The sequence below is a fragment of the Falco biarmicus genome, chromosome 1 (assembly GCF_023638135.1).
Source record: "Falco biarmicus isolate bFalBia1 chromosome 1, bFalBia1.pri, whole genome shotgun sequence".
NCBI lineage: Eukaryota > Metazoa > Chordata > Aves > Falconiformes > Falconidae > Falco > Falco biarmicus.
This window is the reverse complement of record NC_079288.1, coordinates 32,792,134-32,819,753: the sequence shown is the minus strand read 5'-3', so window position 1 is coordinate 32,819,753 and position 27,620 is coordinate 32,792,134. Positions and strand designations below refer to the sequence as shown.

The following is a 27,620-nucleotide window of genomic DNA, read 5'->3' as shown; positions in this document are numbered from 1 at the left end:
AAAAAGAGGCCCCTTCCAGAATGGGGCCAGAATGACAGGGGGCACCAGGGCTCCCCACTTTGCTGGCAGGGCAAGAGGCTGGGAAGCCCCCCAGCCTGCAGCTGGGTTTTGGCTGGGAGGGGGCTGGGGGGCGCCTGCCCCTCACTGGCCTCCTGCGCTCCCTCCCCAGCCCGGCCCTAATGAGAACAAGCTGGTCCCAGGCTGCGGCGCAGGAGGAGGAGAAGGAGAAGGAGGAGGAGAAGGAGGAGGAGGAGGAGAAGAAGGAGAAGGAGGAGGCTCCATCCCAGCAGGCAAGCAGAAAGGGGCACGAGGAGGCGAGTTGTGCGGGACAGACCTTGTCCTCCCTGCTCCCTCCTGCCGACGCGGCGGCTGTGGGCAAGGTGAGGATCCCACTGGCAGTGCCAGACTGCTCCCCAATTTCAGGGTGGCTCCTGAGCGGGGTGCAGGCTGCCCCATGGCCAGGGTGCTGCGGGGAGGGCTGGGCATGGTCCCTACGGTGGGACACGGGATGGAGCCTGCCACGTGCCTGGGCACGGTTCAGAGGATGCTGCACCTGGACAACATCAAAACCGTGAATTTCCCGAATGTATGGGGGGTGGAGGGGAGCGGAGTGGGGTTCGCTTGTGTCTGGCCGAGCCGGAGCCAGGGACATACTGTGGGGATGGGGGTGGGTGAGGATGGGATGGGGATGGGAATGGGATGGATGGGATGGGATGGGATGGGATGGGATGGGATGGGATGGGATGGGATGGGATGGGATGGGGTTGGGAAGGGAGGTCTGGTGATGGCCAGGGCAACAGGCCCTGCTCTTGGCACTGATTTGGGCTTCGGTCAGCACTTCTGTGGCTGTGGCTGCTCATCAGCTCCGCTTGCTAACGGCAAATGAATGCCTTCACCTTCCCCTGGACCCCTCTCCCTGCCCCTCCCCATGGTGAAGGTGGTGGAGAGGGAGAAGGAAGGGGCTCATCCCAGCCCCCCAAATCCCCTTGTCCTGGCAGTGCTGCCATTACTGCAGTGAGCCAAGAGCCCATGGCAGCAGCAGTGCCTGCGGTGAGTCGGGAGGGTCGGTGGTCCGGGGGCACCTCCTGCCTCTGCCGCCGTTTGTTTGCTCTGGTTTAATACAAACCAGATTTTTGCAGCCGGGAAGGAGCCTGAAAGCCAAGTCCTGCTGCTGGAGTCCCTCCCGGTTTGCAGCGCTGCTGGGCTGGGTTTATTTGGGGGGAGGGAAATGGGAGGCGGGTTGGGATTTGGGGGGCTTGAGGTTGGGGGAATTGCCCTGGGGGATCTCCACCAACAGACCCGGGGAGCTGGTTTTTGAGACCTTCCCGCGGGGCCGTGCAGAGGGGGTGAGCTCTGGGAACGGCTCGATGGCGTTACGTGGCACGACGCAGCCAAAAGGCGCTGCTGTCCCCTGGGAACGCGACGCAACGTGGTGGGGATGGCCGCAGCCCGCTCCCCAACCCCGTGGGGGTGCAGAGCCTGGCCGGGGGCTTCGGACCATGTGCAGGGATGGGAAACGCTCGTCTCATGTCCGACAATGCACCGCGGGCTGTGGGGGCCGGTGTGGGGCAGATCCAGCCCCATCCAGCACAGAGGAGTGAGGCGGGGTGAGGGGATGGCACTGGCCTTCCCCCTTCCCCGGGGATGCTTGGACAGCCGGGACCCCTGAGACCTGCACCCCGGCTCCAGGGCTGTCCTTTGGCAAAGGCTCTGGGGGGTCCCACACACCCCGTGGTGGCACCGCTCGGCCGCTGCAGCAGCACCGGGATGAAATCCTGCCGCCAACCTATTTTTAGCCACATTTAAGCTGGGAATCATTTGTAATGGTCTGTGCTGGGATGAGAGGTTGGGAAATGCCACTCGCGCTGGGGGCTGGCCCCTTGGCAGCGTCGCCTGTGTCAAAGTTTCCACTGGAAACCTCAATTTTTTCAGGAATTTTCTAATCAGCCAAATAACCGTTGTCTGAAGCCCATTGTTGGCAGCAGCCCCGGTCCCCTCGCCGTGCACACAGCGTCCCCCAGGCTTGAGCAATTGAGTTCAGCTGGTTTCCATCTATTTTTGCAGCGCGCCATTGCAAAACAAACACAGACCCTTGCTCAGCGTCGGGGGCGAGGAAACCAGAGCTGCATTTTGCTTTTCTTAAGGAAATTCAGCTGTGTGAATAAGCGAGCGCCTGAGCTAACTGTCGGTGGCTTGTCCGGCTGCGCCAGAGCCATCCGCAGGGCTCAGGGTGGGCGCATCGCGTGGCTTTGCTTGCGCCGGGGTTTGGGGGGGCTCTCACTCCGTCGGGGTGTTAATGTTTTGCCCTCCCCTCTGCATCCCACAGGCCGTCGTGCACGAGCCCGGAGGGCGATGGCAGCGCTGCTGGCGATGGTCACATGGCTGCTGCTGCTGGCGGCAGCCCCGGCACGCTCGGCAGCCCCCCGGCGCACCGTGGTGTTGCCCGATGGTGGGGGCAGTGGGGATGGTGAGGAGGTATCAGCTGTGCCACCCATCCACCATGTGACACCCGGGACCGGCCCGACGGTGGGGGACGCGGTGGGGACCACAGTCACCAACAGCTCAGCACCGGGCAGCGTGCTGGATGGGCTGGTGGACTTCTTCAAGGAGTACATGCTGCTGGTGGTGGTGGTGGGCTCGCTGGCCTTCGTCCTCCTCTTCATCATCTGTGCCGCTGTCATCGTCCGGCAGAAGCACAAGGCATCCGCCTACTACCCCTCTTCTTTCCCCAAGAAGAAGTACGTGGACCAGCAGGACAAAGTGGGGGGGCCCCGGGATTTCAGCGAGGTGCCTGAGAAGGCCCCCAACCCTGGTGCCGAGGAGCCGCTCGACTGCAACCGGCAGCTGCAGGCAGACATCCTCGCCGCTGCCCAGAACCTCAGATCCCCCCACAAGGCGCCGCTGGCCAACGGGGCCCGGGGGGAGCAGAGCCCCCCCGCCGAGGAAGACGAGGAAGGAAGCAAAAAGTTGGGTGATGAGCAACCGGCCAAGCCCCCTCCCCAAAATGCAGGTGCTGAGGAAGCAGTGAGCGCAACAGGAGCAGGGGGCGAGGGGACCCCCAACACATCCCGGGATGGCCCCCCGGCCCCCCCTGGCATCTAGGGCAGGGACCCGGTCCCAGGCGAGCCTGAGGAGCTGCCGGCCCGGGGACACCCCACAGACACGCGATGGACCTGGTGGTTTGTTGCTCCATACGTACGTGGCGGCTCAAGGAAGCCCCGATGAAGCCCCCCACTCCCCCCTGCTCCCCCCCCCCACACCGGGGCCCACTGACCCTTGCACCGGCGAGACGCTGTTGCAAAGCCAAGGCGTTTTTTAGCAGATGGAATTTTTCTGCAGGGCTGGAACACCAGCAGCCCTATCGCTCCTGCTGCCCAAGGGGCTTTTCCCACCCCCAGACATTGGGTGTGTGCAGACCCCCCCTCCCCAGCTCCTGCTCTGTCCCCTCCCCCGGTGCTGCGCCAGGTAGCCTTCGCCCTCCACCAGCTTTCTTCTAAATGTTATTTTACTAATTAGCAGCATCCTGGTCCATTCCGGGCACCTGGACGGGAGCTGCATCCCTCTGGGTAGGCGTGGGACCACGGCTGGGGGGGTCTCAGCAGCTGCCCCCCCTCTGCAGGGAGCAGGGCAGGGGCCCGCTGTGGCCTCGGGCACCACGGGCTGGCCTTGCCAATCGTTGTGGCCACTGAGGTTGGGATGACCTTGGCCATCCTTGCCCAGATAAAGGGAGAAAGGAGAAGGATTTGGTGGCAAGGACCCACTCTTTCATTTTTTTTTACCCCAAAGCTGTGACCCGAGGGCAGCCAAGAGCCCAGCTGGACTTTTGCCTTATTTTCTTAACCCCTTCAACTATTAATAAAGACATTTCCTACGCAGATTTCCTCTCCTGTGTGTTTCTGCAGCTCACTGGGTGGCCCAAGCACAACCCCCCATCTGTTTGCTCCTTCAGAGCCCTCCCTGCATCACACCAGGTTTCAGCTCCAGCCCCACGGGGCCCACGGGTGCCCCCCGAGAGCAACTGGCAGCCAGCCTGGCCATGCTTCGGGGTGAAGGCTATCTGTGTGGGTGAAACCCTGGGAGCTGGAGAATGTGCTTAACAGGCACAAAATCTGCACGTGACAAACCATTTCTGGGAAATTTTTATCTTGCACCCCACAGGCAAGGGCGGGGGGGCTGCGGTGCTGCCGCACACCCCAGCACAAGGACGCAGCTGCACCCAGCAGGGGTGGCAGGCAAGTAAAAAGAGGCTTTTCTACCTCAAAAGCAACACATCCCGGTATCCCTGCATCGCTACATCCGTGCATCCCCATAACCCTGCATTTTGTCCCAGCCACAGGGCAGGCAGGATGTGTCCCCAGGTCCCTGCATCAGGACACCCTTCCCCTTTAGAACAGCGTGCCAGTTCTTATCTCCCTCTTGCAGTTTGTTGTGGGGCTTTCACAAGCACCATGAGCTGATTCTGCTTCAAAGCAGACATGGCTGGCTGGAATTTCCCTGATTTTTTTTTTTTAACTGGGGAAACCACAGGACTGCTCCCAAGGAGCAAGGCACATTCCTCGCTGCAGGAGGGCAGCAGGAGATGGGGCCGTGCCAAGGGACAGCATCCGGCGCATGGGGTGGTGCCCAGCTGAGGTACCGCAAGAGCGGTCTCACATGTGAGTGACAAACCACAGCAGCAACACGTGGCCTGCTCTGCATTTAAAAAAAAAAAAAAAAAATTAAAAAAATATTGTGGACAGATGTATTAAGAATAGCCACTTCTCTTTAAATGGTTTTTAAAACACCCTAGGTATGAAAAAAGGCAAGTAAGATTTCTTGTGTGGTTTCAAACCTTAAGAGGAGGCAAAGTTTGCAAGTGTGTTTTCTGTTTGTTTTTGAAATTTATGGGAATACTCCCTGGGAAAAAAGCAGCCACCAAAAGGCAGAGGAGAGCACGGTGGCCTGCAGCACAGCGGGTAAGCCATGCCAGATACCACACCACGCTGACCTTCCACACACCAGTGTGCCCCCAGCTCCTGGGGAGCCAGCTCACACACTCGGCGTGCGAATCCTCGAGGCAAACATCCGCCATGCTCTCCCCACAACCCGCTCCTCTGGCAAATCTCAGCTGAACTGCAGCCCTTGGGATGCGGAGGCATCTCCAGAGGGCAGGGAACCACCCCTGCTCACTCCCCCTCCTCAGCCCTACATCCCACTACACCCTTCCTCTCCTGGGCTCAAGCCCAAGGGCACATTTACTCTCCTTAACAAAGCACTTAGGTCAAAGGTTGAATTCTTAAAGAAGATGCTCCAGAATTAAGATTGCTCCTCTAATGGGAGCTTAAAAAAAAAAATAAAAAAATAAAGCAAATAGTCCTGAAGGGATTCGAGCAGAAGCCAGCCCTGCTAGCACTGGTCTGTACTTCCTGGGGCGATGGCACCCAGTGCCCACTTGGCCTCTACTGCCAGCAGAATTGCCCTGGCACCCTGGAGAGGAGGAGCTCACACAGATCGCGAAATGAAACTCCGACACAGCGGTAGTCTGCAGGCAGACACACTGCCCCACATTTGTATACTGCATTGATACACAGACGGATCTGTAGTTCTTACATAAACGTTAAGACCAAGGCAACATTTCCCACCAAATTCTGTAGAATATTAGGCAAAACTATACATCCTCCAAAAAAGTGCAGCCCTTCCAGTACCAGAACATCAGGATTTTCTCTCCAGAAAGAAGCCACCATGTTCTCTGCAGCTAAGCAGCCTTCTTCACTTTTACATTTCACAGTCGTGACAGGACACAGGCTGCTGAAATACCCACATCCCAGTTGTGTAAGCACAACGACAGTGGCTGTACACACACGAGCAGTGACATGTTGTGCGTAAGTTGTGCGTATCTTACAGCTTCATTTAGTAGTGCGCAGGATCCTACTAATAGCTAGAATAATTGCACCGCAAATTTAAGTGGAATGAGGACAAGCTTTACAGTCAGTTTAGGCATTGTTTGCTTTCTTCTCTGACTCTTCTTTGTTTGGATCCTGCTTCAACTTGTAATCAGCCAATGCAGCCTTGATTGCATCTTCAGCCAACACTACAAACAAAACAAGTATTTCAAAGATGACAAAAATCCTTTAGAACAAAAGATGCCGTAAATACAAGGGCAGCTAGTAGTCATCACCATTGCAGCACCTTAGAAAAAGAATGTCAGAATCTGAACACTTTATTACAAGTCTGCTGAGCTATGAGGTCCAAAAGATGAAAGGGATCTGAAAACTCTTAACATCCCCCCCCTGCCCCCCTGAAATCTGAATATAAGCACGCTTCTCTTATGGGCCAACCTTAGCTGTTCCTTGTGCAGAAACTTTATTTGGAAAACAACATTCAGAAGCACCTGTGCTGTTCCCAGAAGTCTCCCTCTCAAGTACAAGTCTGTATTTGAACTTTCACTGTTTGGTCCTTTACTTACTTGAGCAGTGCAGTTTGACTGGAGGAAGGCAGAGTTCTTTAGCAATATCAGTATTCTTGATTTTCAATGCTTCATCAACCTGAAACACAGGCAGTGTGTGGTCACTGGTCACGTGAGGTACAACACAGGCTACAAAGGCATTGGTTAAGAGTGCTTTCATGCTCCAGAGCCAACAGAATCCACACAGAAGAACATCTCAACTGCCAGGGGCAGCAAAGGATGCTGGAATTAAGGAACTTCTCAGACTGAGCGGTGGTAGGAATGAGCTGTGACACCACATACTGGTGTCACAGAGTGAGTGCTACCAGCTGGGCTGCCCTAAACGTGCTTATCTACTACCGTCATACAGATATGCGTTACTTGTCTACAGAAAGAAAGATCTAAATGATCTAAAGATGCTCCATAATTAAACTTTCTTCCAAAATATGCAATCAGCATAGTTTGCTTGTTGCTTAAGACATGAAATACTTCCCTGCAGATTAATGGAGATTCTTGGAAAAGGCAGCTATCGCCCTAGAGGTCAGGCCACTAACAGGGCTGCTTTCTAAGCTACTGTACTGCAGTGCACAAAGTCAGTCCTGGGATTCCTAAGCCAGTGTTTCCTACATGATCCCAACAGACAACGCGGGCATGTTTAAAGCTTTGAAGGCATTCCATGGCATTGCCTCTGATTCCAGTGGGCACCCTTACCGTTTTCCCTTTGACCCACTCCGTTGCCAGCGAACTTGACGCGATGGCTGACCCGCAACCAAAGGTTTTGAAGCGGGCGTCGATGATCCTCCCGTTCTCATCCACTTCCACCTGTGAGAGCATCGGTGGCACCTCAGGGGCTGGCTCAGCTCTGCCAGTCACCCCAGAGCCGCCTTGTCAGGGCCAGGAGGGGCCCCGGGGAGCAGGACAGGCCCTGCCCAGGCCCCAGGGGACATTTTAGGGTGCAGAGAGCGTGAGGAGGGAAGGCCGCACTGCATCCCTGAGGGGAAAGAAGGGCGGTTGGGCCTCACAGCAGCCGCTGGTGACCCCCCCTCCCCGTGCCTGCGGGTCCCCAAGGTCACCTGCAGCTTCATGACATCGCCGCAGGCCGGGGCGCCCACCAGGCCGGTGCCCACGTTCTTGGCATTGCGGTCGAGGGAGCCGACATTGCGCGGGTTCTCGTAGTGATCCACCACCTGCGAGGACACCGCGTCACCACCAGCCACCGCGGGTATCCCCAGCCACCCTCCTCGTCCCCCTCCCCACAGCCCCTCACCTTCTTGTGGTAGCCCAGCCTGGCCGCCGCCTCCCCGCGCCCAGGCCGTAGCAGCGCCGCCCCCGCCGCCCTCAGCGCCGCCATCTTGAGCCTCCCGCCGGGCGGGGGCGGCCTCGTGCCGCCTTTTTATACCCTCGGGCGGGGCCGGCCACGCCCCCGCGCTGCCTCAGGGCTGGCGCCGAGCGCTACCCGAGGGGCTGAGAGCTGCCTGCAAAATAAGCCTCGTACTGCTGTCGCTGAAAGCATCGCTCAACGCCGTTTCCAATCGCGACACGCTTTTTATCGCGACGCGCGGCGCACGTGCGGGCCGCGGCAGCCACACTCAATATGGCGGGCGAGCGGTGCCGCGCACGCCCCGGACCTCCTCAGAGGCCCCCTGAGGGCCTGGCTCCGGGCTGCCCGCGGCGCTGCCTGAGCCGCAGATGATAAGAGAAGGGGGCTAGCGCTAGCGGCGCCCACCGCAGCGCGGCCTCGGTGCGCAGCGCAGCGCGGGGTGCTGCGGGAGGCCGCTAGCCCCTCTCCTTGCCGCGCTCGCCCGGCGGCAGTACGCGGCGGCGGGACAGGCGCCGAGGGGGCAGCCCCGCCGGCCGGCGGAGCGCGGCTGGCTGCGAAGGGAGCTGCATAAGATGGCGGCGGCGGGAGCTGAGGCGGCTGCGGTGGCGGCGGAGGAGGAGAAGCGGCTGCCGGAGGGCGATCCCGAGTCGGGAGGTGATTCGGAGGATGAGGGCGATTCGGACTCGTCTGGTGATGGTGAAGATGAGGAGAAGGAAAACGAGGCTGAAATCCAGCGGCTGGAGGAGCAGGTGGGGCCCGGCTGGGCCGGCGGCAATGTGGGGAGGGGGCGGTAGGGCAGCGCCGCGGCCTCCGCCCGACCCGGGCTTTGGGCCCCGAGGAGCGGGTGTTGGAGGCCGGGCTGGTGCGGCCTGGCTCGGCCCGCGTTGCTACAAGAGACGCGTCGGTCGCGGCCCCCCGCCCCGGGAGCCCTGCCGGGGATCTGGGGAGGGCTCGTTCCGGGGGTCTGAGGCCTTGCGGGGGGCGCTTATTGTGCCTGTTTGCTGGAGCAGTTGTGGTGATGCGGGGAAAAAATCCGGGGGTGCTCCTGTAGGTTGGTGTTGGGAGCTGTCAGGACTGGAACGTGGAGTTTGCAGTGGGAGCTAAGTGTTTGGGGATGGGTGGGTTTTTTTGAGAGGGAAATTGGAGGAGAGGCCTAGTGGACGGTTTGTACTCATTGAAAAAAAAACCAGTTAGCTGTCTGGGGTTTTCTTATTGAAATTAGAGCATGTTTAGCTTTGTTGAAAAAGACTTTCTTAATTTTGTGCTTTTGCATCTGTTTCTGCGGCTGGTAGCTGCTGTACTGCTGCTGCTGGCATTTGCTCTGCTGAGCAGTAACCTTTAGAGTTTAGAGCCATAAGCTAAGCTCTCAGCTTAATTTTAAAGGTCTGTTAAATTTGGAAGTGTTGTTTTATAAATGTCTGCTTGTGACCTGATAGTATCTTGCGAACAATAGCGAAGTTTGGTGGAACTCATGCAGGAAGGTAGGTGTTGTCTTGGCTATGTGAATGCACGATGACATGTGTGCGCCCCAAAAGAGAGTATGAAGTTCTGTTCTGCTAAAGTTTTCAGATTTCTTCGTTTCAATCACTAAACAGTGCTTCTAAAAAAATATATTTTTTTTTTTTAAAGCTTTCCATCAATGCTTTTGACTATAACTGTCACTTGGATTTGATAAAGTTGCTCCGCCAGGAGGGAGAGCTGGTCAAGCTCAGAAGAGCTCGTCAGAAGATGAGCGAACTCTTCCCTCTTACTGAAGGTACAGAACATCTCCTTGTGTTGCAGCTGATACAGCTTAATTATACTTGTGTAAAATGCTGTTGTTTCAGTAGTGAAATAATGTGTTTGTGCTAGCCTTCACCAACATTATTCCAGTCCAGAGAAACCTAGAAGAACAGATTTGGGACTTTTCAACTGAGTGCTGCTGGTGTTAATGGCCAGCGTTGAACTTGGTCTCTGGCAGATGCAGGATAGTGAGCCTGTTGCAGGAATTTGAGTTGTTGCCACTTGTAACTGTGCTGTCCTCTGCCAGTTGTGGTAGTGTGGTACTCGTGGGAGGGGGTGTTTTTTGTGTGCCTGTCTACTCTAGGCTCTGTTAGCTGCGTGAGTGGCTGCCAGGATGCAGCCTGCTGTAGCCCAGGGACAGACATATGTCTGCTTGTGCTGCCTTAGCTGTAGGGCATACAGCTGTGGGATGGCAGCACTGAAACAGCTCCTGTAAGAGTCAGTGAATGTGACTCAGAGCCCAGATGAATTCCTGCCAAAAGTTAAGTTTCATAGTCAAGAAGCAAAAAAATAGGATGTTGGTGGAAGTTGTAGGTAGCCCTTGAAGTGGGTGTTTCTGTTTTTATTCATAACGCAGAGGCAGTGTAAATATTGCAGAGGCTGCTCCACCAGTGTGCTTTTAGGCTTGACGAAGGAAGGTTTCCTTCTGTGTGCTTGGAAACTTGCAGTCTAAAACTTGGAAACTTACCGTCTCTTGTAAATGTATGAGTGAAGTTGTATCTCTGGGTGCTGCTTCTTTGGTTACTGGTGCATACTGATCCTCTGCCTGAGTTACTGATAAATCACTGCTTGCAACTTCCACTCTCTTTAAATAAGAGTGTGCTTGTTTAGTACCAGTTTGAAAAGATCTCTGCCAAACTTTTATTTTAAATTCATTGTGAGTAGTTGTGGAGGCTAAAATTGCTCTCTTCTCTGCCTTGGCTAGCTCCCCATTTTTAAGTCTGTTACTAAAAACTCTCATAAAAAAATCAACAAGTGGGCTTAACGTATTCTTTCTGAATATTGATGATGTATTCTAAACGTCTTCCTTCCAGAAATTTGGCTGGACTGGTTGAAGGATGAGATAAAAATGGCTTCTGAAAGCTCTGAGCGGGAGAAAGTTTATGAGCTGTTTGAGAGAGCTGTGAAAGACTACATCTGTAAGTTGTTAATATATGCTGTAAAATGTATTGTGTTGCATTTGGATTATGGTTTGCTTTTTCTAGGAAAGTTCTTTCTCTTATAACACAGAACTTGGATAAAAAATATTAGTGTGAAGTGATCCTTAGACTTTCTGAGGCATTGGAGTTAAGTCCGTTCAAAGGCAATGGTTTTAAGTGCCACTGCAGTCTTTAAGACCTAAGCAAATGCTGTAAAAAGTTGTAAATGCATGTTTTGCACTTCTCTAATCTCTAAAAGCAGCAGGTATTGCACTTGCTTAGGGAATGCTTTCTGTTATTACCCATTATAGATTCTTCAGGTCGGTCTTTGAGGAAAGCGAATGCTTTTAAAAGGTTCATTTCTACTGCTGTCTTCCATGCTGGTTAGCACTGTCTTCACTGCCACTTTTACTGTCTGACAGATCTTTCAGAACAGCTCATGATTACTGTCTGAGAGACAGCTTTCTTGAAATCCTGTGAAGCAGGTAACCCTAACCATGCTGTGGTACCAGGCTCTGATCATCCCGGTTAAAAGCATGGGAAGTATGTGGTGTCTTGGCTCTCCGTTTGTCAGGAGCTGCCTGCAGCTGTAGCTTAAAGCACTGAGTAACGGCATGCTCTGGGACATTGTGGTGGGGTGCTGAAAACTTGAAGGCTGAAGAAGCATAGAGGGCTTGGTAACATCGAGGCAAATCCCTTGCAGAAGCTATATACAAAATGTCACAGCACCAGCATAGCTCACCTCACAGGGTGTTGGTGGTCGTTCAGGGAGAAGGAATGGAGAGGTGAAGAACTGAGAGGAAGAATCCTCTGGATCTGTGGCTGGGTTGCGCTTGGAGTTCAGAAGGACTACTTGTGGAGCCTGAGATGTGCAGTCTGACATCTCTTGGCTGGATAGTCTCTGCTGGGGGTTCTTCAACCTAATTTGCTCAGACTGCTATTGACAGGAGAGGTGCCAGGCAGCTAACGCTGTTCTAGCACCTCCTTCTCGCCTTCATAGTTAGCTGCTTAAGCAGTTGCTGAGCAGGCAAGTATAGTAGTGTGGAAAGAGAAGAAGGACCTACTTTAGTCTGAGTTATGTAGGAGTGTGGCAGCTTTGCGGTCCTAGCTCTGTACATGTGCTCAAGAAAATGTTGTTGGGGGGTCTTGGTGCATCTCTGATGTAGCTCATGTGCCAGAGGTGGCCCACAGGAGTCAGTGGCAACCACAAGCATGGCTTCTTTCAGAAGAAAACTGTAGCTGCTGGTGCTGAACCAAGAGCATAGAATAAAATACTTGAACTTTTTTCTACTACATTGGATGGTGAAGAAAATTGGCATGTGTTGGTCTATTTACATGTGGCAAATGAGGTATTTGGGAAGCAGAGAGTTACCGTTATTTCTTTTTGGGAGGGTTAGGTCATTTGTTTCTCCTAACTTTGTTTAGGTCCTGAAATTTGGTTGGAATATGCCCAGTATTCAATCGGTGGCATTGGTCAGGAAGGAGGAATTGAGAAAGTTCGCTCAATATTTGAGAGAGCGTTAACTGCGGTTGGACTGCATGTGACGAAAGGAACAGCTTTATGGGAAGCGTACCGTGAGTTTGAGAATGCCATACTGGAAACGGCACAGGTAAGGCCATGCTCCTGGGCTTTTGTAAGAAACAAGCTGTGGTGTAGTTTCTGAAGTCATCCTGTACTGCCCCCTCATCAGTCTCCTCTGAGAAAAGGCTGTAATGTCACACAGTTGTTTCTTTTCAGCTGCAGGAACTGACCCTTTGGTCTGGGAAAAATGTTCTGTATATCTAGTTGATATAGTAATGGATTTGTGTTTAAATAAGATCACAAAGTGTCACTCTGCTGCTTTAGCTTGAACTGATAAGAGTAACTTGAAATTGAGTAGCTTCATTATTAAACGATGCTCTTGCCAGTGAATATTTTTGCACGTAGTCAATCAAGTTTACTTTTCTAGACTGTTTTCTGCTTCTAGTTTCTACTTTTCTGCTTCTCAGCTTTTAACTCATTCATTATTTTACGCTTTTTATGACTTTTGGATGATCGTATATTATGTCTGGAACATAGAGTTTGAAATCTGCAAAAGTCACCTTTACAAGACTGCCAGTACTACATAAGATATGGAAGTTAAAAGATGTCCCTGCCCACAGTAGGGGAGATGGAACACGATGATCTTTAAAGATCCATTCCAACCCTCTTCTGTGAAATGCCCTAACAAAGGGGTAACAGGAGAATATCTTTCGTTCACAAACAGAAAGAAAGCTGGAAGTTCTAAATCGTCTGTGCTCACACCAGGGAGTTGTTGAAAAACTATCTGGCAGCCCAGTGGGTTTGTGAAACTGCATGATCACATGCTGCTTACTTTTGCTTACTTTTTTTTTCAGGTTATCATTTCCCTATGCATGTGTCAGCTTTCAGTGAGAATACTTTTCACATTCATCCAGCTTCTGAGTCTAGCAGTTTCCAAGTTTTAGCTTTCACAGTGGTGACCTCTGAAATGCAAGATGGCTGTGTCTGTCTTTCAAGGATCATGTAGTCATTTGGAGCCCAGATCCCCCAACTCATAAACAATGCCCCATCATGTTCATCAGCTCAGGCTTGAGGGAACTGATTAAATTTCAATCCTTTTGTTTGTAGCCAGCTCCTGGCAGTGTTCCATCTCCTGAGCAGCAGCAGATGCTCTGCAGCCAGCTTGAGAAGATCCACACGCTGTTCAGGCGCCAGCTGGGGATCCCACTGTTAGGTAAGAGCCATTGCACTTGCAGAGATGGTGTGGATATGCTGTGTTACAGTGATCCAGGCATTAGTCATGATTATGCTTCTGGTAGAGCCAAACTGCAGCTGTAGTACTTGTGTGTTCTTTAATCGATGATGTTTGCCTGTCTTTAGGGCCTCATGAACGATGCACAGATCCCTTTTCAGAAATATTGTTACTCATTGAAACTTGATTTATCTGTTTCTTCAGTACATAATTTGAGGCTGTTTAAAGTGCAAGTGATGAGCACAAAACATGACCATTAGGAACTAGGAATTCAGCTGTGAAGATCACTCCATAAAACCTTGGTTGGTGGGGAGTAGTACGTGCTGACAGCTGGATTGTTAGAATCCTGCTGTGTCTAATTCATACTTCAGACTCCTTGTTGAGTCCCTCTTCTTGCTGCTTTTCTTACAGGAGAAAGTTAAGTACAGTTCTTTGACTTCTTCATTTGCACATTGAAAGAATTTAGGTTCTTCTTTTTCATTAAAGCCTGGGGACAATATTGCCACTTTGGTTTTCTAAATTCAAATCAGTAGCTTTAATAACTTGCCCTGAATTTGTGTTTTGGTGCGCTGTAAGATGAAGTGTCTGAACCCTTTAAGCATGCAGTAGTGTGATAGTTAAGGTTGAAAGTGTAAATAAAAATACAAATACGTGTTAGAATCAAGTATAGGTTGAAATCTGGTTATTTAGTCCAATAAGTGCATTATTGATGTGGTTTTCATGTCTGTTTTAATAGATATGGAGGCGTCATATGCTGAATACGAGGAGTGGTCAGAAGATCCAATTCCAGAAACAATAATAAAGAATTACAAAAAAGCTCTACAGCAATTGGAGAAGTGTAAACCATATGAAGAGGCACTGGTAATGCTGTTACTTACACTTTCCTTTAAAACTAAGAGTTAATTGCTTTGGAGTGATTTCCCCTGCCCCAGTTTTACTGTTGTTTTTTTTTTAATCACAGAGATAAAGCAGCTGAGTATTGCTAGGTGATCTCTTCAGCTGTGAGCAGTGTGAGGCTAGAAGCCTCACAATGGTTATACTGGAAACTTGAATCTGTTGACTGTGTCAGGCTATTCCAGAGTGCTCATGTCACCTCAGCTGTTTCTTCCAACATTGATGAGCATGCTGGGCTAAGAGGAGTAAAAATGAATGGCTTCAGAACCAGGGTGGTATTTGGAGATACATGAAAATTGAAAGCTCTTGATATTTAGAGGCTGGGCTCTTCTGTAAAGCTTTGCGTGAGGCCTACTCTGAATAACAATTTAATTGTTTGGATTGTGCTTTGTTTAAAGAGTTTAATTTTTTGTGTCTTTTGTCTGTTTTATAGCTGGGTGCTGAAACACCAAAGCTAGCAGAATATCAAGCTTACATTGATTTTGAAATGAAAGCAGGTGATCCAGCTCGCATTCAGTTGATCTATGAGAGGGCTTTGGCTGAGAACTGCCTTGTGCCAGATCTTTGGGCACGCTACAATCAGTATTTGGTAAGGGGAAAAAGCTAACAATGTTTTCAGGGTTTTTTTCTGTGTCATGTGTGGTTTTCTTTTTTAAATCTTAGTGATAAACAACCAGCCAGTAAGTTCTACCTCAGTCTTGTCCCTCAGTTTTTTAAATTCTTTGGAAACTGATTTTCACTTTGCTCTTGTTTCTTCCTGTTTTCAGTGGTGTGTTTATTGATCAGAGTGAGCATTTGCTTACTTCTTTCTCTAGCTCTGTGTTTTCACTGCAGAATTAAAGTGGGTGTGGGCATCGAGGCTTGTGTTGACCAGGAGTAATCTGCTGTGCTTAAGCTGTGGCATGGTCTCTGGTGGCTAGTCATCCGGAGGCATTGCTTCCGAGGATGTCCCTCCTTTTCTTCTAGCCTTTTGTAGGCAAAGCAATTCAGTGCTGTCTGAATCACTGAGAAGCCTCCCTCTCCTTCAGGAGACACAGATAAATTAATGAAAGCGCTTGTTTGAGGGCTGCCGGTGCTGTCTTGAATGTTCTGTAGTGGAAAACAAAAAACCCTAATTTTCCAGCAAGCTGAAGCAAACACAGATGTTCAGCCTATATTTACATGTGGGGTATCATACTGAACTTGAGAGGCAGGGCTTTACATGTGGGCAGAAGGACCATCTATTAAGAGGCGTGTAACTTGCTGTAGGAGGCTTATCTAGGCTGAACTGCTCTGTTGTCTCTATCTTCCCAGCCTGAGACAGCAGGTTGCGGATGGAATGAGGTCTGTCTGAGTAGGCTGTGTGTGCACCCTCTTTCTTATATCCTTTCCTCCCCTCTTCTTAATGTACCAGGAACAGTTGGGCCTTTATTATATTTATTACATTTATCTTGTTGGCAGAAAATACCTTGGTTAGAAGCAGACAGTTAGATAGTGCAGGCTGAATATGGCATGGAGTCTTGTTTGTGTTGCTCCTGAGCATATCCTGTTTGATCTGAAGATGTTCACTGGATTTTTAGGAGTATAGAATTTAAAATACATACCTTGTCATAAGTTTTCAAATAGAAAATGAAAGTACTGTTTTTAAGGTGTTGGACCTTTATAAGCTGGTATTTGTCTTGGATGGTCTCCCTGGCTAACAGGAACTTTGTTGTATGATTATTTCAGGACCGGCAGCTAAAAGTGAAAGAATTGGTCTTGTCTGCTCATGACCGCGCTGTTAGGAATTGTCCCTGGACGGTTGGGCTGTGGATTAGATATCTTTTGGCAATGGAGAGGCATAGAGTGGATCACAGCATTATTTCTGGTAAAGACAGACCGTCTTGGCAAAACTTCTTTACAGTACTGCTTTCTGCACTCTGAATAAGATGTGACAAATGGTGACTTGTAGGTTTTGCTTTCATCCTGCTGCAACAGTCTTAAAGCTGATGCAATGTATAGTAGTGTGCTTCTAGGGCAAAGCCGCTTTTGTTGCGCAGCTTCAGTTCTGAGCAAGCAGTGAACAACTTTGTATGAACATTACTGAATTAAACTGGCTTCTGAATTAACTTCCTAAACCAATTTACCATATGTAGGATTTCTTGGGTTTTTTTCTTGTCTTCCTGGAAATGTAAGGTGCTCAGATACTACTTTGTGCTATACACTGTAGCTTGCGAATTTTGTCTGTATCTGAAAAGTAAATATATTTATGTGGGGTGTTTTTTTTTCCCCCGTTTTCTTTCAGAAATGTTTGAGAAAGCTCTGAATGCAGGTTTTATTCAGGCCACGGACTATGTAGAAATCTGGCAGGCATATCTTGATTACCTGAGAAGAAGGGTGGATTTTACACAAGGTATATATGATATATATGTCAATAAATATTTAAGCTGTTTTCTATGTACCTCTCTGAAACAGAGGTGGTATTTTTTTAAAAAAATAATAATAGTTTCGTATGTTTCACAAAACCTACTTTCTGGCCATTTAGTGTCTATAAAATATATGAACTTAGTTGGTTTAAAGCAGCTCCTTGCTGACAGAATAGATTGTGCTGTTGCAAAACTGCCCTGCCTTTTATATTTTAGGTACTTGATGGGTTTCTCGTTATGCACGGTGTGAGTTTTACTGAAGTAATAAATTTTGGCTCCCCCCACCCCCCAGTAAAATTATTGTGGGTGTTAGGGAAGATGGATGGGAGATGAAAAATTATTTGAAGGACATTCTTTCTTCTTTTTTTTGAAGACTCCAGTAAAGAACTAGAAGAGCTGCGGTCTGCGTTTGCACGTGCTGTGGAGTATTTGAAACAAGAGGTAGAAGAGCGTAAGTTCAATCATCCAGTATATTGTTCTCGTTCAAAATAATTTTATAGATGAGTTCTCCACACAATGTTTAACTTGTCTTCAAGTGTCTCGAATGTTTTAAGAAAGCTACAGATAAACATTTCATCTGCAGTGTGGAACTTGTTTAATAAACACTTTATTTCCAAGAGCCATTCACAAACAGTACTTGTTTTTATTCCCAGGATTCAGTGAGAGTGGAGATCCATCCTGCACGATCATGCAGAACTGGGCAAGAGTTGAGGTGATGTTTCCATCTGCTGTATTTAAATTCCTAGACTAGAGGAAATTGATTGTTTTAACATCGCAACCACAGAATGCAATCCTTTTGTACTGTGCAGTTACCTAGACAAAATGCCAATGAGTAAATTTTTCTTCTTCCACTCCTGTTTCTGGACTGGTCAAGCACATAGTGTTGCTTCAGGCTTGAGGCACAACATCCTGGGAAAGAAGCAGCATTGTGTTTGAGAAGGTTGTCGGGACCGTTAGTATGTTTATACTGCTGTGACTGCAGTATGGTACAGAAATGTGAGTGTAACTTGGTTAGCAGGCTAGCCGCAGTTAGTGCTGCCTACGCTAACTAGTTTTAGCCTAGTGCAGGTGTCAGCATGCTGCACAGTCACTGTCTGCGAGTGGATGTTTTATTTTCCTTCCTTTGCCTTAGGCTGGTATGAATCAGAATAAGTCACGTTACTTTTGTGCTGTAATTTCTCTGGGCATAATGCATGGGATGAATTGCCAAAGTTTCAGGCATTGTAATCCTCCTGAACAATGTGAGCCTGAATCTGAATTACTTACTTTCACTTTCTGTCCACTTAGTGGAGGGAGAAAGTAGGTATATCTTATGCTAAAGCAGTTCTAATAAGTCAGTTGTCAGGCATACATGTGTACCCCTACAGTTAGATTGGGTGAATCTCACTTGGGTGTCTTAATCCTTTTCCCCTCTTCCCCTGCTACCTTTCCTAAGCACTTCTATCACAAAACCAGTTCTCAGTCTGTGCTCTGTTAGGTATGTTCCTGAGTAATGACAAAAGGAGAAATTTGGAAGCAACTAAACTTCTTTATAATGACCAAAATGAAACGTATGTGGGAGCCAAAACCAAAGATTGATGTAACGGAAGGGCAGGGAAGTATTATTCAGTAGTAGGATTGCATTAGGTGTTCACTTTGATCACTCTAAAGAGGGTCTGTGTGCATCATTGCTAGTGTTTTCTTGTTTTGGGGGGTAGAGGGGAGCCAGTGGGGTAACGGTGTTGAACAGATAATCCTAAATTATATTGAATACTTTGGATGCTGTGTTGCAGGCCCGCTTATGTAACAACATGCAGAAAGCCAGAGAACTCTGGGACAACATCATGACTAAAGGAAATGCCAAATATGCTAACATGTGGCTGGAATATTATAACCTAGAAAGGTAAGAGCCTAACTGGTTGGAAGAGTTGATTAACTTCTGTCTCTCACAGATGGAGAAACTAAAAACTTAGATGCTTAGTGTGGGTGTACATCATATGGGTCTATATTAGGCTTTTGAGGTTCTTACAGCAGCTCTGCAGTATATTTCAGAAGTATTAGACAATGTGTAATGTGACCAACAAAGCGTAGTGGGAGTTTGCTGAGGAAGAGGGGAAACATTTGCAAAGAATGCAGTTAACTGTCCTATCCTGTAATCTTGATGTGGAGGATTTGCTCCTTACTCCGTGGTTTCCCTACTGCAGAGCTCATGGTGACACTCAGCACTGCAGGAAGGCCTTGCATCGAGCTGTGCAGTGCACAAGTGACTATCCAGAGCATGTCTGTGAGGTGCTGCTCACGCTGGAGAGAATAGAAGGTAACTCGCTGCACGTCATCTTGTTTTACCCAGTCTGGTTAGTGTACAATGACACAGAGTGAATCTTGATCTAGTGTTTTGTGTTCTGATGAAGGGTTATTATCTCTTCACTGCTGTCGTATACACAAGCAGCTCTCTTTTTCTCTTTTTTTTTTTTTTCTTCTTCTTTTCTGGCCTGACTTGAAGCCTACTGAAATTCCTGGTTTTTTCCATGCCTTTTTGGAGTGTCATATTATAAATGTGAGGTTTTAGCTCTGCTTGGGTTTTGTTTTCTTTATCTTTGAAGGCTACTCGTTATAGATAGAATTTTTGTATGTAATGGTTAATATTAAGAGCAAGTTCTGTGAACACATTGACTCTCTTATTTATCTAGAATTGTATTTTCAAATTATGGGAAAGCTAAATACAAGGTGCTTTTTTTTTTTAACTCCTTTAGGAACATTGGAAGACTGGGATGCAGCTGTTCAAAAAACAGAAAACAGATTAGCTCGAGTTAATGAACAAAGAGCAAAGGTCAGAACTTTCTGAGAACTACCCAAGTCCTTTATAGGAAATGCCTATATTAAGCTTATGCTTGTCTGACTGTCACATTTCTAATGTTGGTTCCCATAGATAATCCTGAATTGTCTTAAAGCCTCAGAACTATTGATTTTTAGTTTAAAGCTGTGGTTAACCTCTTCTGATACTTTTCATCTTTCACCTTTGGACCTCTGGATGGATACAAAAGTAACATGCACTCCAGATAAGCTGTGAGAGCAAACAATTGAGATGTGCTTTAAATGATGATCCTGTTGGAGAAAACCCTCCAGGTTCAGTACTTCAGAAAAATGCTCTGCAGCCTGGAGTCACTAGAAGCAAAAATCTTGCTTTTTTGTAGGCTGCTGAGAAAGAAGCTGCTCTGGCAAAGCAGGAGGAGGAGAAAGCTGAACAACGAAAGCAGGCTCGGGCAGAAAAGAAAGCTTCCAAAAAGGCCAAAAAAACAAGGATTGGAGACAAGCGCAAAGCAGATGATGATGATGAAGCTGAATGGGGACAAGAAGAAGAAGGTAAAAGATAATAAATTCAAACTTCAGATGCGGCAACAGAGTTATTGGTTATCTCCTCTCTGTTAGAGGCAGGCAGGGAGGTGCTATCAGTGGTGTCTGCAGAGCTGCTGTCTTCAGGGTCTTTTTCTGCTAGGTCTTCACTGTGATAATGAAATGAAAGCAAGGCTAAATGGGTTTTGACCAACAGAAGTATATGTTTATAAGAACTTCTAGAGATTTTTTTTAGACTTTTCTTATTTCAGAGAAATACTATGATGTTTTTCAGTTGTTTTTAAAGTAATTTTCCTGACTCATCATGTGATGCTGAGGCTGTGTCTAAATTGGGTTATTCAGTATTGTAGCACTCTCTTAGAAGGTGGTAACAGAAGATTTTAATAGATTACTGCCCCTGGGAGTTTTGAGAGCTTCTAGATTATTTTTTTTTCTTACTTTAATCCCATTAGACAAAGAGAGAGCATAGATCAGTAGCTGTAACTGACAGAAAGAAGGAAAAATACTCCTTTTGCTTTCATCTAAGTCCTTGCCGTCTTGGTCAAATAATCTGTTGTTGCTCATTATTAAAAACCTGAGGGAGGTTTTTATTTTTTGTCTTTAAGAATTGTCATTGTATTTGTGGTTTCACATGCTGTTTCCAAACTCTGTAGTGGCGATGCAGGACAACTTAATTTCAATGGTGAATGAAAAGGTGTAACCTTTTTCTATTAAGGCTTTCAATTTCATTAATCAGCAGAGCTGCCCAGCAAGAGACACAAGGGAGATGGGGATGGCATACTTCTTGAGGAAGACATGGAGGTAGAAACTGGGCTGTTTGGAAGAAGTGGACCTGAAAAGCCAGATTACCCAGCAAACCAAAAGGAAAAGGCATCTACCAGTCGAAAAGACATCCCCAAAGTTCTACACGACAGTAGTAAAGATAATGTTACCGTCTTCGTCAGCAACCTTTCCTACAACATGGCAGATCCTGAAGTGAAACTGAAAGAGCTCTTTGAGAGCTGTGGGGAGGTAGCAGAAATCCGTCCAGTATTCAGCAACAAGGGGACTTTCCGGGGCTACTGCTACGTACAATTCAAGGAAGAAAAATCTGCGCTCCAAGCTCTTGGCTTGGATCGTAAAGTTGTGGAGGGAAGACCAATGTTTGTTTCTCCATGTGTTGACAAGAACAAAAATCCAGATTTTAAGGTAAACTTTTTATTCTTTCAAGTAGTAGGTTGAACAGTGGGACTGCATAGGAAAGCTGTCAAAGTTTGTTGCTTCCTGAGTGCTTGCATCTAATAAACTTGAGTTTGGAATGGTAATGTTATGTCTTAGCAGTAAAACTGTTTTCTGGGAGTTCTTGCGTACTTTGCCATAAAGCAGGATTAACATTAGCTTCCTCCAAGATTTGCAGAAATCTGCTAATCAGGGCAGCTTGTTACTGGTGTGATGTACCCAGATCCTTACTTGAGCACCTCCATCTGTGAAGTACTTATTTTGGTTGAGCCTAGACAGCTGTGGGCATTTATTGCGCAACCCACTCGTTCTTGTTAATGGTCTGTACTAGAGATGGGTTGTATAATCGGTGGTTTTCTGCATTATGGAGTTACTGCACACAAAAACTTAATGTTCAGATAGTGATAACTGAGCAAGAAGACATTATCAATGGCTGTCCTCACTGTGAAGGAAATGTAGATATTTAGAAGCATTTACTTGTGAGTCCTTAGTGTATGCCTATGTTTATAGGCAAATATCTTTCAAGATACTGCTTGTGGCTTTAAGGTAGTTTTGGAGCCCACAAATAATGAAGTACTCTAACCTTTTGAGGGTATAATAGATTAAAATCTTTGGATTCTCCGACTGGTTTGTTAACTAACAGCCTTTTCATTTCTTCAGGTGTTCAGGTATAGCACTACACTGGAGAAACATAAACTGTTTATATCTGGTTTGCCATTTTCCTGCACTAAGGAAGAGCTGGAAGATGTGTGTAAAGCACATGGGAATGTGAAAGACATTCGGCTGGTCACTAACAGAGCTGGGAAACCCAAGGTAGGCATCCTTAATGCACTCTTAATTTCAAGCAGTCCTTCAAAAAGAAGCTCTTTGTGAAGCTTGGATATAAAAAGTAGGGGTTTTTATTTTTAAAAGCTGCCAACCTAGCTGTCTTTTAAAACTTGTAGAAATGCTTGGATTTGTAGACCCCAGTGTGCCTTTGTGCCAACAAATAAATGGGAGGGGAAGAGGAATTTTTCTAAAATACTTCTTAAATTGCAGAAGAAGAATGTGTGATATAAATAGTATAGAGGGGAAGATGTTTACAGCGCTTTCAGTATGGTAAAAATAGGCATTATTAAGTCTGCAAAGAATTTATTTTGAAAGTTACTGACTAGATAGATTCTCCTCCTCCCTTTCTTCAGTTATACCAGGTGAAACCTGTTTCTTGAGGCTATTGTTCCTAACATCTGCTGCAGTAATAGATCTGCCAGTGAGAAATGAGCCACCTCTTTCTGACAGGGCTCATTATTTCCCTCCTGGAATAAATGACTCCTTGTTAAATAAGAGACTCTAAACCAGCTGCTGCTCTGCCAAAATTCTACCTGACACCTTGGCTATGTCTGCATGTCGGGCACTTCTAACAGGTGCCATCCTGGTGATGCTGTGCATGTATTTTTAAAATATATTTTATAGCTCTTAGCAATTCTCAAGTACAGTTCCGGTTGCACGTATACATTATAACAAGTGCTCTCATGCGTACCCCAAGTCTTGCAGTCCATGTTCCGAGCTTAGTTGGAGCTGTGGTTCTGCCTAAACCACAAATAAATCTACCTTGAACATTATATAAAATTTGATGTATTTCCTGTGAAACTGGATCATAAAAAAAAATACAGCTTAAGAGTTTGAATGTCATTTAAAAGAGCAATAATAACAGAGCTGAGAGGTGATGCCTCACAGCTAGTGTGCCTGCTGTAAGAGCCTGCCCAGCAGATGCTGGGGGGTGCCCTTTTGTCCATTTGCTGGAAGTAAGACTCAAGTACTGAAGGTGTACCAGCAGCCGTTAGCAGCTGGTTATCGGTGCAGTTAGCAGCTGTTACTTCGTGAAGTCAACACAGATCCTTTTCCTGCAAAGAGTCGCTGTTCTCCAGGCAGCGATGACTTTCTCTTTAGAGATGGTGCCTGTCAGTCCTGTTGGAGCTGCTTAAGATGGGGTTTGCTGCTCTTGAAACTGAGGGGGCTGCAATGGCCCTGTGTTAGTGTACTTGATTCCTTAGGTACAAGTTGTAGCCTAGTGAAGAATCGCAGGAGAGTTTGTGTGGATGTTTCTGTTCTAGCTGTATAGATTCATTTGTCTTTTTTCCCCTATGAATCCAAATCTGTCCAGTACCAGATTCAAGAAGTGAAGACTTGCCACTGCTGTAGTACTTTGTTATATTTACTGGGATCTTGGTTTTCTCTTTTCTCCCTCTTTTTTTAAATACCTCTTCCACAAATTAGGGTGTTGTGGATGACAGTCAAGAAATGCAGGTTGTAGATAAACTTTTTTAGCTAAAGAATATTGGGACTCTTAGCCATGTTAAGGTCTACTTTCTGTACAATTTTCCTACCAGTTAGCCAAATAACTCACAAAGGCTGTCACACAGAGAAAGAAGCACTCAAACTAATGTAGGTTACCTCTTTTCCTTATTTAGGGCCTGGCCTATGTGGAATATGAAAATGAAGCTCAGGCCTCACAGGCAGTGCTGAAAATGGATGGCCTGATGGTTAAGGAACATGTCATCAAGGTGATGATCAGTAACCCACCTCTCCGAAAGCTGCCAGACAAGTCTGAGGCAGGCAGAGCATCGCAGTTTGCAGTACCACGACAGATTTATGGAGCGTAAGTATTAGCGAGAGGGAGGCTGCTTGGTGATGCTTGAAAAGGAAACACAGAGTTTCTTTATATGCTAAAGTGTAGGAATCTCAGCTAGAATGTGAGACAACAATTTTAAAAGTGCTGAACGTTAAAAAATGGGGTTGGTGGATTGATGAGGAAAAGCAGGTTTTTCTTCTTTATCAATAGAAACAGTTCTGTAGTGACTAAGTATCAGGCATCAGACATGCTGTTGGATCTGATATTAGCATGTGAGCGCTGATAACTTCCACGTCCTGTCCTTCTGGAGAACCAGCCATTGTTCACAGTGAGCGTTAACATTGCTCTTTTCATCTTCCGGAGTGCTTCTGCTGCTTAGCACTGCATTGGTGCTGTGTTGTATGTGCCACGGAGCTTCAGTTTCTGGGGACTGTTGGGCAATTGTTTTCTGCCAGAACTTAGGTGTACTGTTTCAAAGGGCACCCATTGAAAGCGTTGCACTACTTATTACTGAAACAAATGACAGGAATAATATTTAAATGAGCATTCCTCATAGTGAACAAAGTCCTTCTTGTTTCCCCAAGCTAAAGCAGTATGCCCAAAGAGGCCTGGCGTATTTTTAAATGTCCCTTTTTGTCTCCAGGCGAGGGAAGGGAAGGACACAGCTTTCGATGATGCCTCGTGCGTTACAGCGCCAGAGTAACCCTGTGGCTAAGGCTGAGAATGGGATGGTCCAGAACTCACCAGCAACTTCATCCGAATCCCCCGAGGAGCCTAAACAGATGTCCAATGCTGATTTTGCCAAGATGCTACTGAAAAAGTGAGCAAAAAGTCTGCAATCAGCAGGTCTGGTAAAATGTGAAATGCCTTTTATGGAAGCCATGTTGTGTCCTTATGCTAGCAAGGAGAGAACGCCAGTCACAATCATGTGTAAATACTGTTCTGGACTACTGCATTCATTGAGATCAGTGTAGGATGGTACAAATCCAGGATTTTTTCCTCTTGTTTCTAGGAGCAAAGCATTATACTATGTTCTGGTAAAATGGCGTTACGCGATTCCTCATATTGAGGGTAATGAGCGGGGAAATATTTCCTGTACAGGTTGGGTGCCACATCAAGTTTTATGAATACTTTACAAATTTCTCTTTCATTAACGAATGAGATGTGATGTGAAAACCTAGTGATAACCTTGTCAAGCTCCACTGGTCAGTTCCGATTGTGATTGCAGTCATTCTCTCTGACAGCGAACCCATTTTCCACCCAAACACACACACGCGCAGGGACATTCATCTCCTTCCATTAAGAGTTAAATGGCAGATGCTAGTAACTTCACCACAATGGCCTATTTTAGTATTGGGAGAGTTTGTATACATATGTGTGTATATGTATATACACAAATATACATATATATGTATTCGGCTAATGTTCTGTTCCCAGTTGACCTGTTTTTTATATTGTGTATTTGTAAAAGACATTCAAATTATTATTTTTAAGTGTCATGAGATGATATTTAGATCTGGTAATTTTTGTTTCCCATAAAATCTGTACGTGCTGTTGCTAAGGACCATTTTTTTTTGGTTGTTTTAGCTAGCTAGCTCATGTCTTTTGCAGGTGCTTTCTGTATGGTTTTGTACAAATGTGAAGTGCAAGCTGACGTTTCTTGGTTTATTAAACTCAAGTTCTCAAAGGTTTTTTATAAATACTGTTGCTTTTGTTGAAATGTGGGTGTTTGGAATTGCACTTATCCTATGGCAGCTGGGTAATACTGATGTACCTCACCTCTCAGGTGCACTGAGATACACAGTGTCACTTACCTTTAAGTAGCTCATTCCATCTAGTATGAATATCCTGAAAGCCCTTCAGTAATCGTCTCAGACTTCAAAGTAATCTGGTACCGATCTTGGATAGAAATATTACTGCTTTTCAACTAAAACTGCTGCTAACTTGGAAAGCCAACACCCACAGGGGTTGAGTGTGAGGGGAGACCCTGGTACCAAGCTCGCTTGTACGACACAGGCACTGCTGTGAATAAAACTGTTTTCAGTGCTTACCTTCTGTGCTGGTTTGACTTGGCTTTACTTTGAAACGAGGAGTCTGCTTCATAGCTGTGAACAGTGTTAACAGTGGCAGTTGTAGTGATACAGCAAGGGACTGTTACCTCAAAACCAGCTTAGAAACATTCTAATAACACTTCAATATGCTTTGATTTGTGGGGCAGGAATGCTAAGGCTGGCCTTGCCCTCATCACAGGCAGGCACGTACACAACACTAGTGATGAATTAAGTTTCCTTTGGCTGCTGGGGTTGGACTTGCTGCTTCAGAGCCCTCTGTAACACCCCATGCTGCAGTTACACACAGCTGAGGGAGCCAGGATGTGTGCTGCGTAATTTGCTACTCCACAAATTGAGCTGTGACCACTTCTTAGTTCATTGCAGCAGAAAAGTGTTTTGAGAACAGCCTATTGCAAACAAAGACTTTAATAGTAAAATAGTTTATTAAACTATTACTAAAATAACATTTTTTCCCTCCAGAGCTCTAAAGTGCAGATTTTATTTATACTCACCTTGCGCTACAAAAATAAGCACACTGTAAGGATAGAACAATGTTCCTCATTTATTGTTTGCTTTCCCTGTCAGCAATAATTGGTACATAAGCAGAGCATAATGCTGTGGTATATAGATACCTCCCAGTCTTGTCCTACTGTCTGCCTGCATAAAATGTGTCCTAACTGCCTCGCAGGTAAGGGGAGATAGAAGAGAAGAAACTTAATGCTGGTTTGGGACAGCCTTAACAGCTTATTCTGTTTTACAGAGGGTTTAACAGCACTCTAAACTGGATTGAATCAAAGTTACCTGGACTTACAGGAGTTGGGATCAATTAATGCTGTTACACAGCTGGCAGGCAGGGGTAGAAGGAACTGTTCTTCTGTGTTAGGCTGCAGCTGGTTTTACCTTAAAAGCAAAGATAAAGTATGCTGCTTTGAATTGCACAGCAGCTTCCAGGTACTGTGCTAACTGCCACTGCAGCACAAGGAGGCCTCGTGTGATTCTTGACGCATTTACCACAGTAGTAATGCAACCTGGTAACTAATTGTGAAAAGCTGTCTTGTGTAGATTGAAGAAATCAAGTTTTTGGCAGACTTGCTAGACAGATTCTTACCAAATTGGCACAAGTGATAAAGTTTGTCTCGCTGTTATACATAAAACCTTCTCTGCCCACAGCTTAGCAGAAGCAAGCCCTTTTCCAACACTTGAGCTGAAATGTGTAAGGACAGTTGTAGTTCCCCAGGGATCCTGCGTGCTGGGGTGGGATCTGAGGTAAGGCCTCAGGAGCACTAGGTAGACCTTCCAGCCGAAGCATAGCAAAAGCACCTCACTGTTCAGTGACGTAAGAGAGTATTTCTTCTCCTCTTCCAGTCACACGATCTATAATCTTAAACTAAGTACTTCCCTCTTGTTGTACAAAACTCACCCTAGGAAAGGCAACTGAGAGTGAACTTGCAAAGTGCTACTGAAAACAGAAATGGGAGCGGAGAGATGCCTTTGCTGAACTGGAGTTTAGCCTCCTTCCTGATCAGTATTGTCAAACTTGTATGACTGACAGGAAAGAGTCTGATTAACATAACTGGGGGAGTGCTGTTACTGCAAGGGGTGTGTTTTGGGGTTGGTTTTTGGTGGGGTTTTTTTAATCAACAGGGAAGAGGTAATACAAAAGCCACAACTTGGTTAAGACTTTGTCTTGCCTAGCAGCTCCTTGACAAG

At 46.9% G+C, this 27,620-nt stretch overlaps 3 protein-coding genes across 4 annotated transcripts; 2 read left to right on the top strand and 1 right to left on the bottom strand.

Annotated features, from left to right (window-relative positions):
* Positions 1 to 209: 209 nt before the first annotated feature.
* Positions 210 to 3,875, top strand: TMEM119 (transmembrane protein 119). Its single transcript, XM_056333733.1, has 2 exons — positions 210 to 380; positions 2,327 to 3,875. The coding sequence occupies exon 2, from the start codon at positions 2,353 to 2,355 to the stop codon at positions 3,100 to 3,102; it is 750 nt and encodes a 249-aa protein (XP_056189708.1). The 5' UTR covers positions 210 to 380; positions 2,327 to 2,352; the 3' UTR covers positions 3,103 to 3,875.
* Positions 3,876 to 5,517: 1,642 nt separating this feature from the next.
* ISCU (iron-sulfur cluster assembly enzyme) lies at positions 5,518 to 7,847 on the bottom strand. The gene is made up of 5 exons (XM_056333745.1): positions 7,692 to 7,847; positions 7,498 to 7,611; positions 7,136 to 7,246; positions 6,446 to 6,524; positions 5,518 to 6,070 (listed from the first exon to the last, which is right to left on the bottom strand). The coding sequence occupies exons 1-5, from the start codon at positions 7,773 to 7,775 to the stop codon at positions 5,973 to 5,975; spliced, it is 486 nt and encodes a 161-aa protein (XP_056189720.1). The 5' UTR covers positions 7,776 to 7,847; the 3' UTR covers positions 5,518 to 5,972.
* A 438-nt stretch (positions 7,848 to 8,285) lies between these two features.
* On the top strand, positions 8,286 to 25,914 carry SART3 (spliceosome associated factor 3, U4/U6 recycling protein). 2 transcript variants are annotated; one of them, XM_056333710.1, is made up of 19 exons: positions 8,286 to 8,494; positions 9,375 to 9,501; positions 10,562 to 10,666; positions 12,092 to 12,276; positions 13,296 to 13,401; positions 14,156 to 14,280; positions 14,747 to 14,902; positions 16,021 to 16,159; positions 16,577 to 16,684; positions 17,071 to 17,148; positions 17,351 to 17,409; positions 18,470 to 18,579; positions 18,881 to 18,993; positions 19,430 to 19,506; positions 19,871 to 20,039; positions 20,770 to 21,218; positions 21,909 to 22,061; positions 23,699 to 23,886; positions 24,503 to 25,914. In XM_056333710.1, the coding sequence occupies exons 1-19, from the start codon at positions 8,318 to 8,320 to the stop codon at positions 24,681 to 24,683; spliced, it is 2,805 nt and encodes a 934-aa protein (XP_056189685.1). In that variant the 5' UTR covers positions 8,286 to 8,317; the 3' UTR covers positions 24,684 to 25,914. The 2 variants fall into 2 exon arrangements, with proteins under 2 accessions (XP_056189685.1, XP_056189676.1); XM_056333701.1 differs by having other exon boundaries at positions 8,287 to 8,494; positions 20,767 to 21,218.
* The last annotated feature ends 1,706 nt before the right edge of the window (positions 25,915 to 27,620 follow it).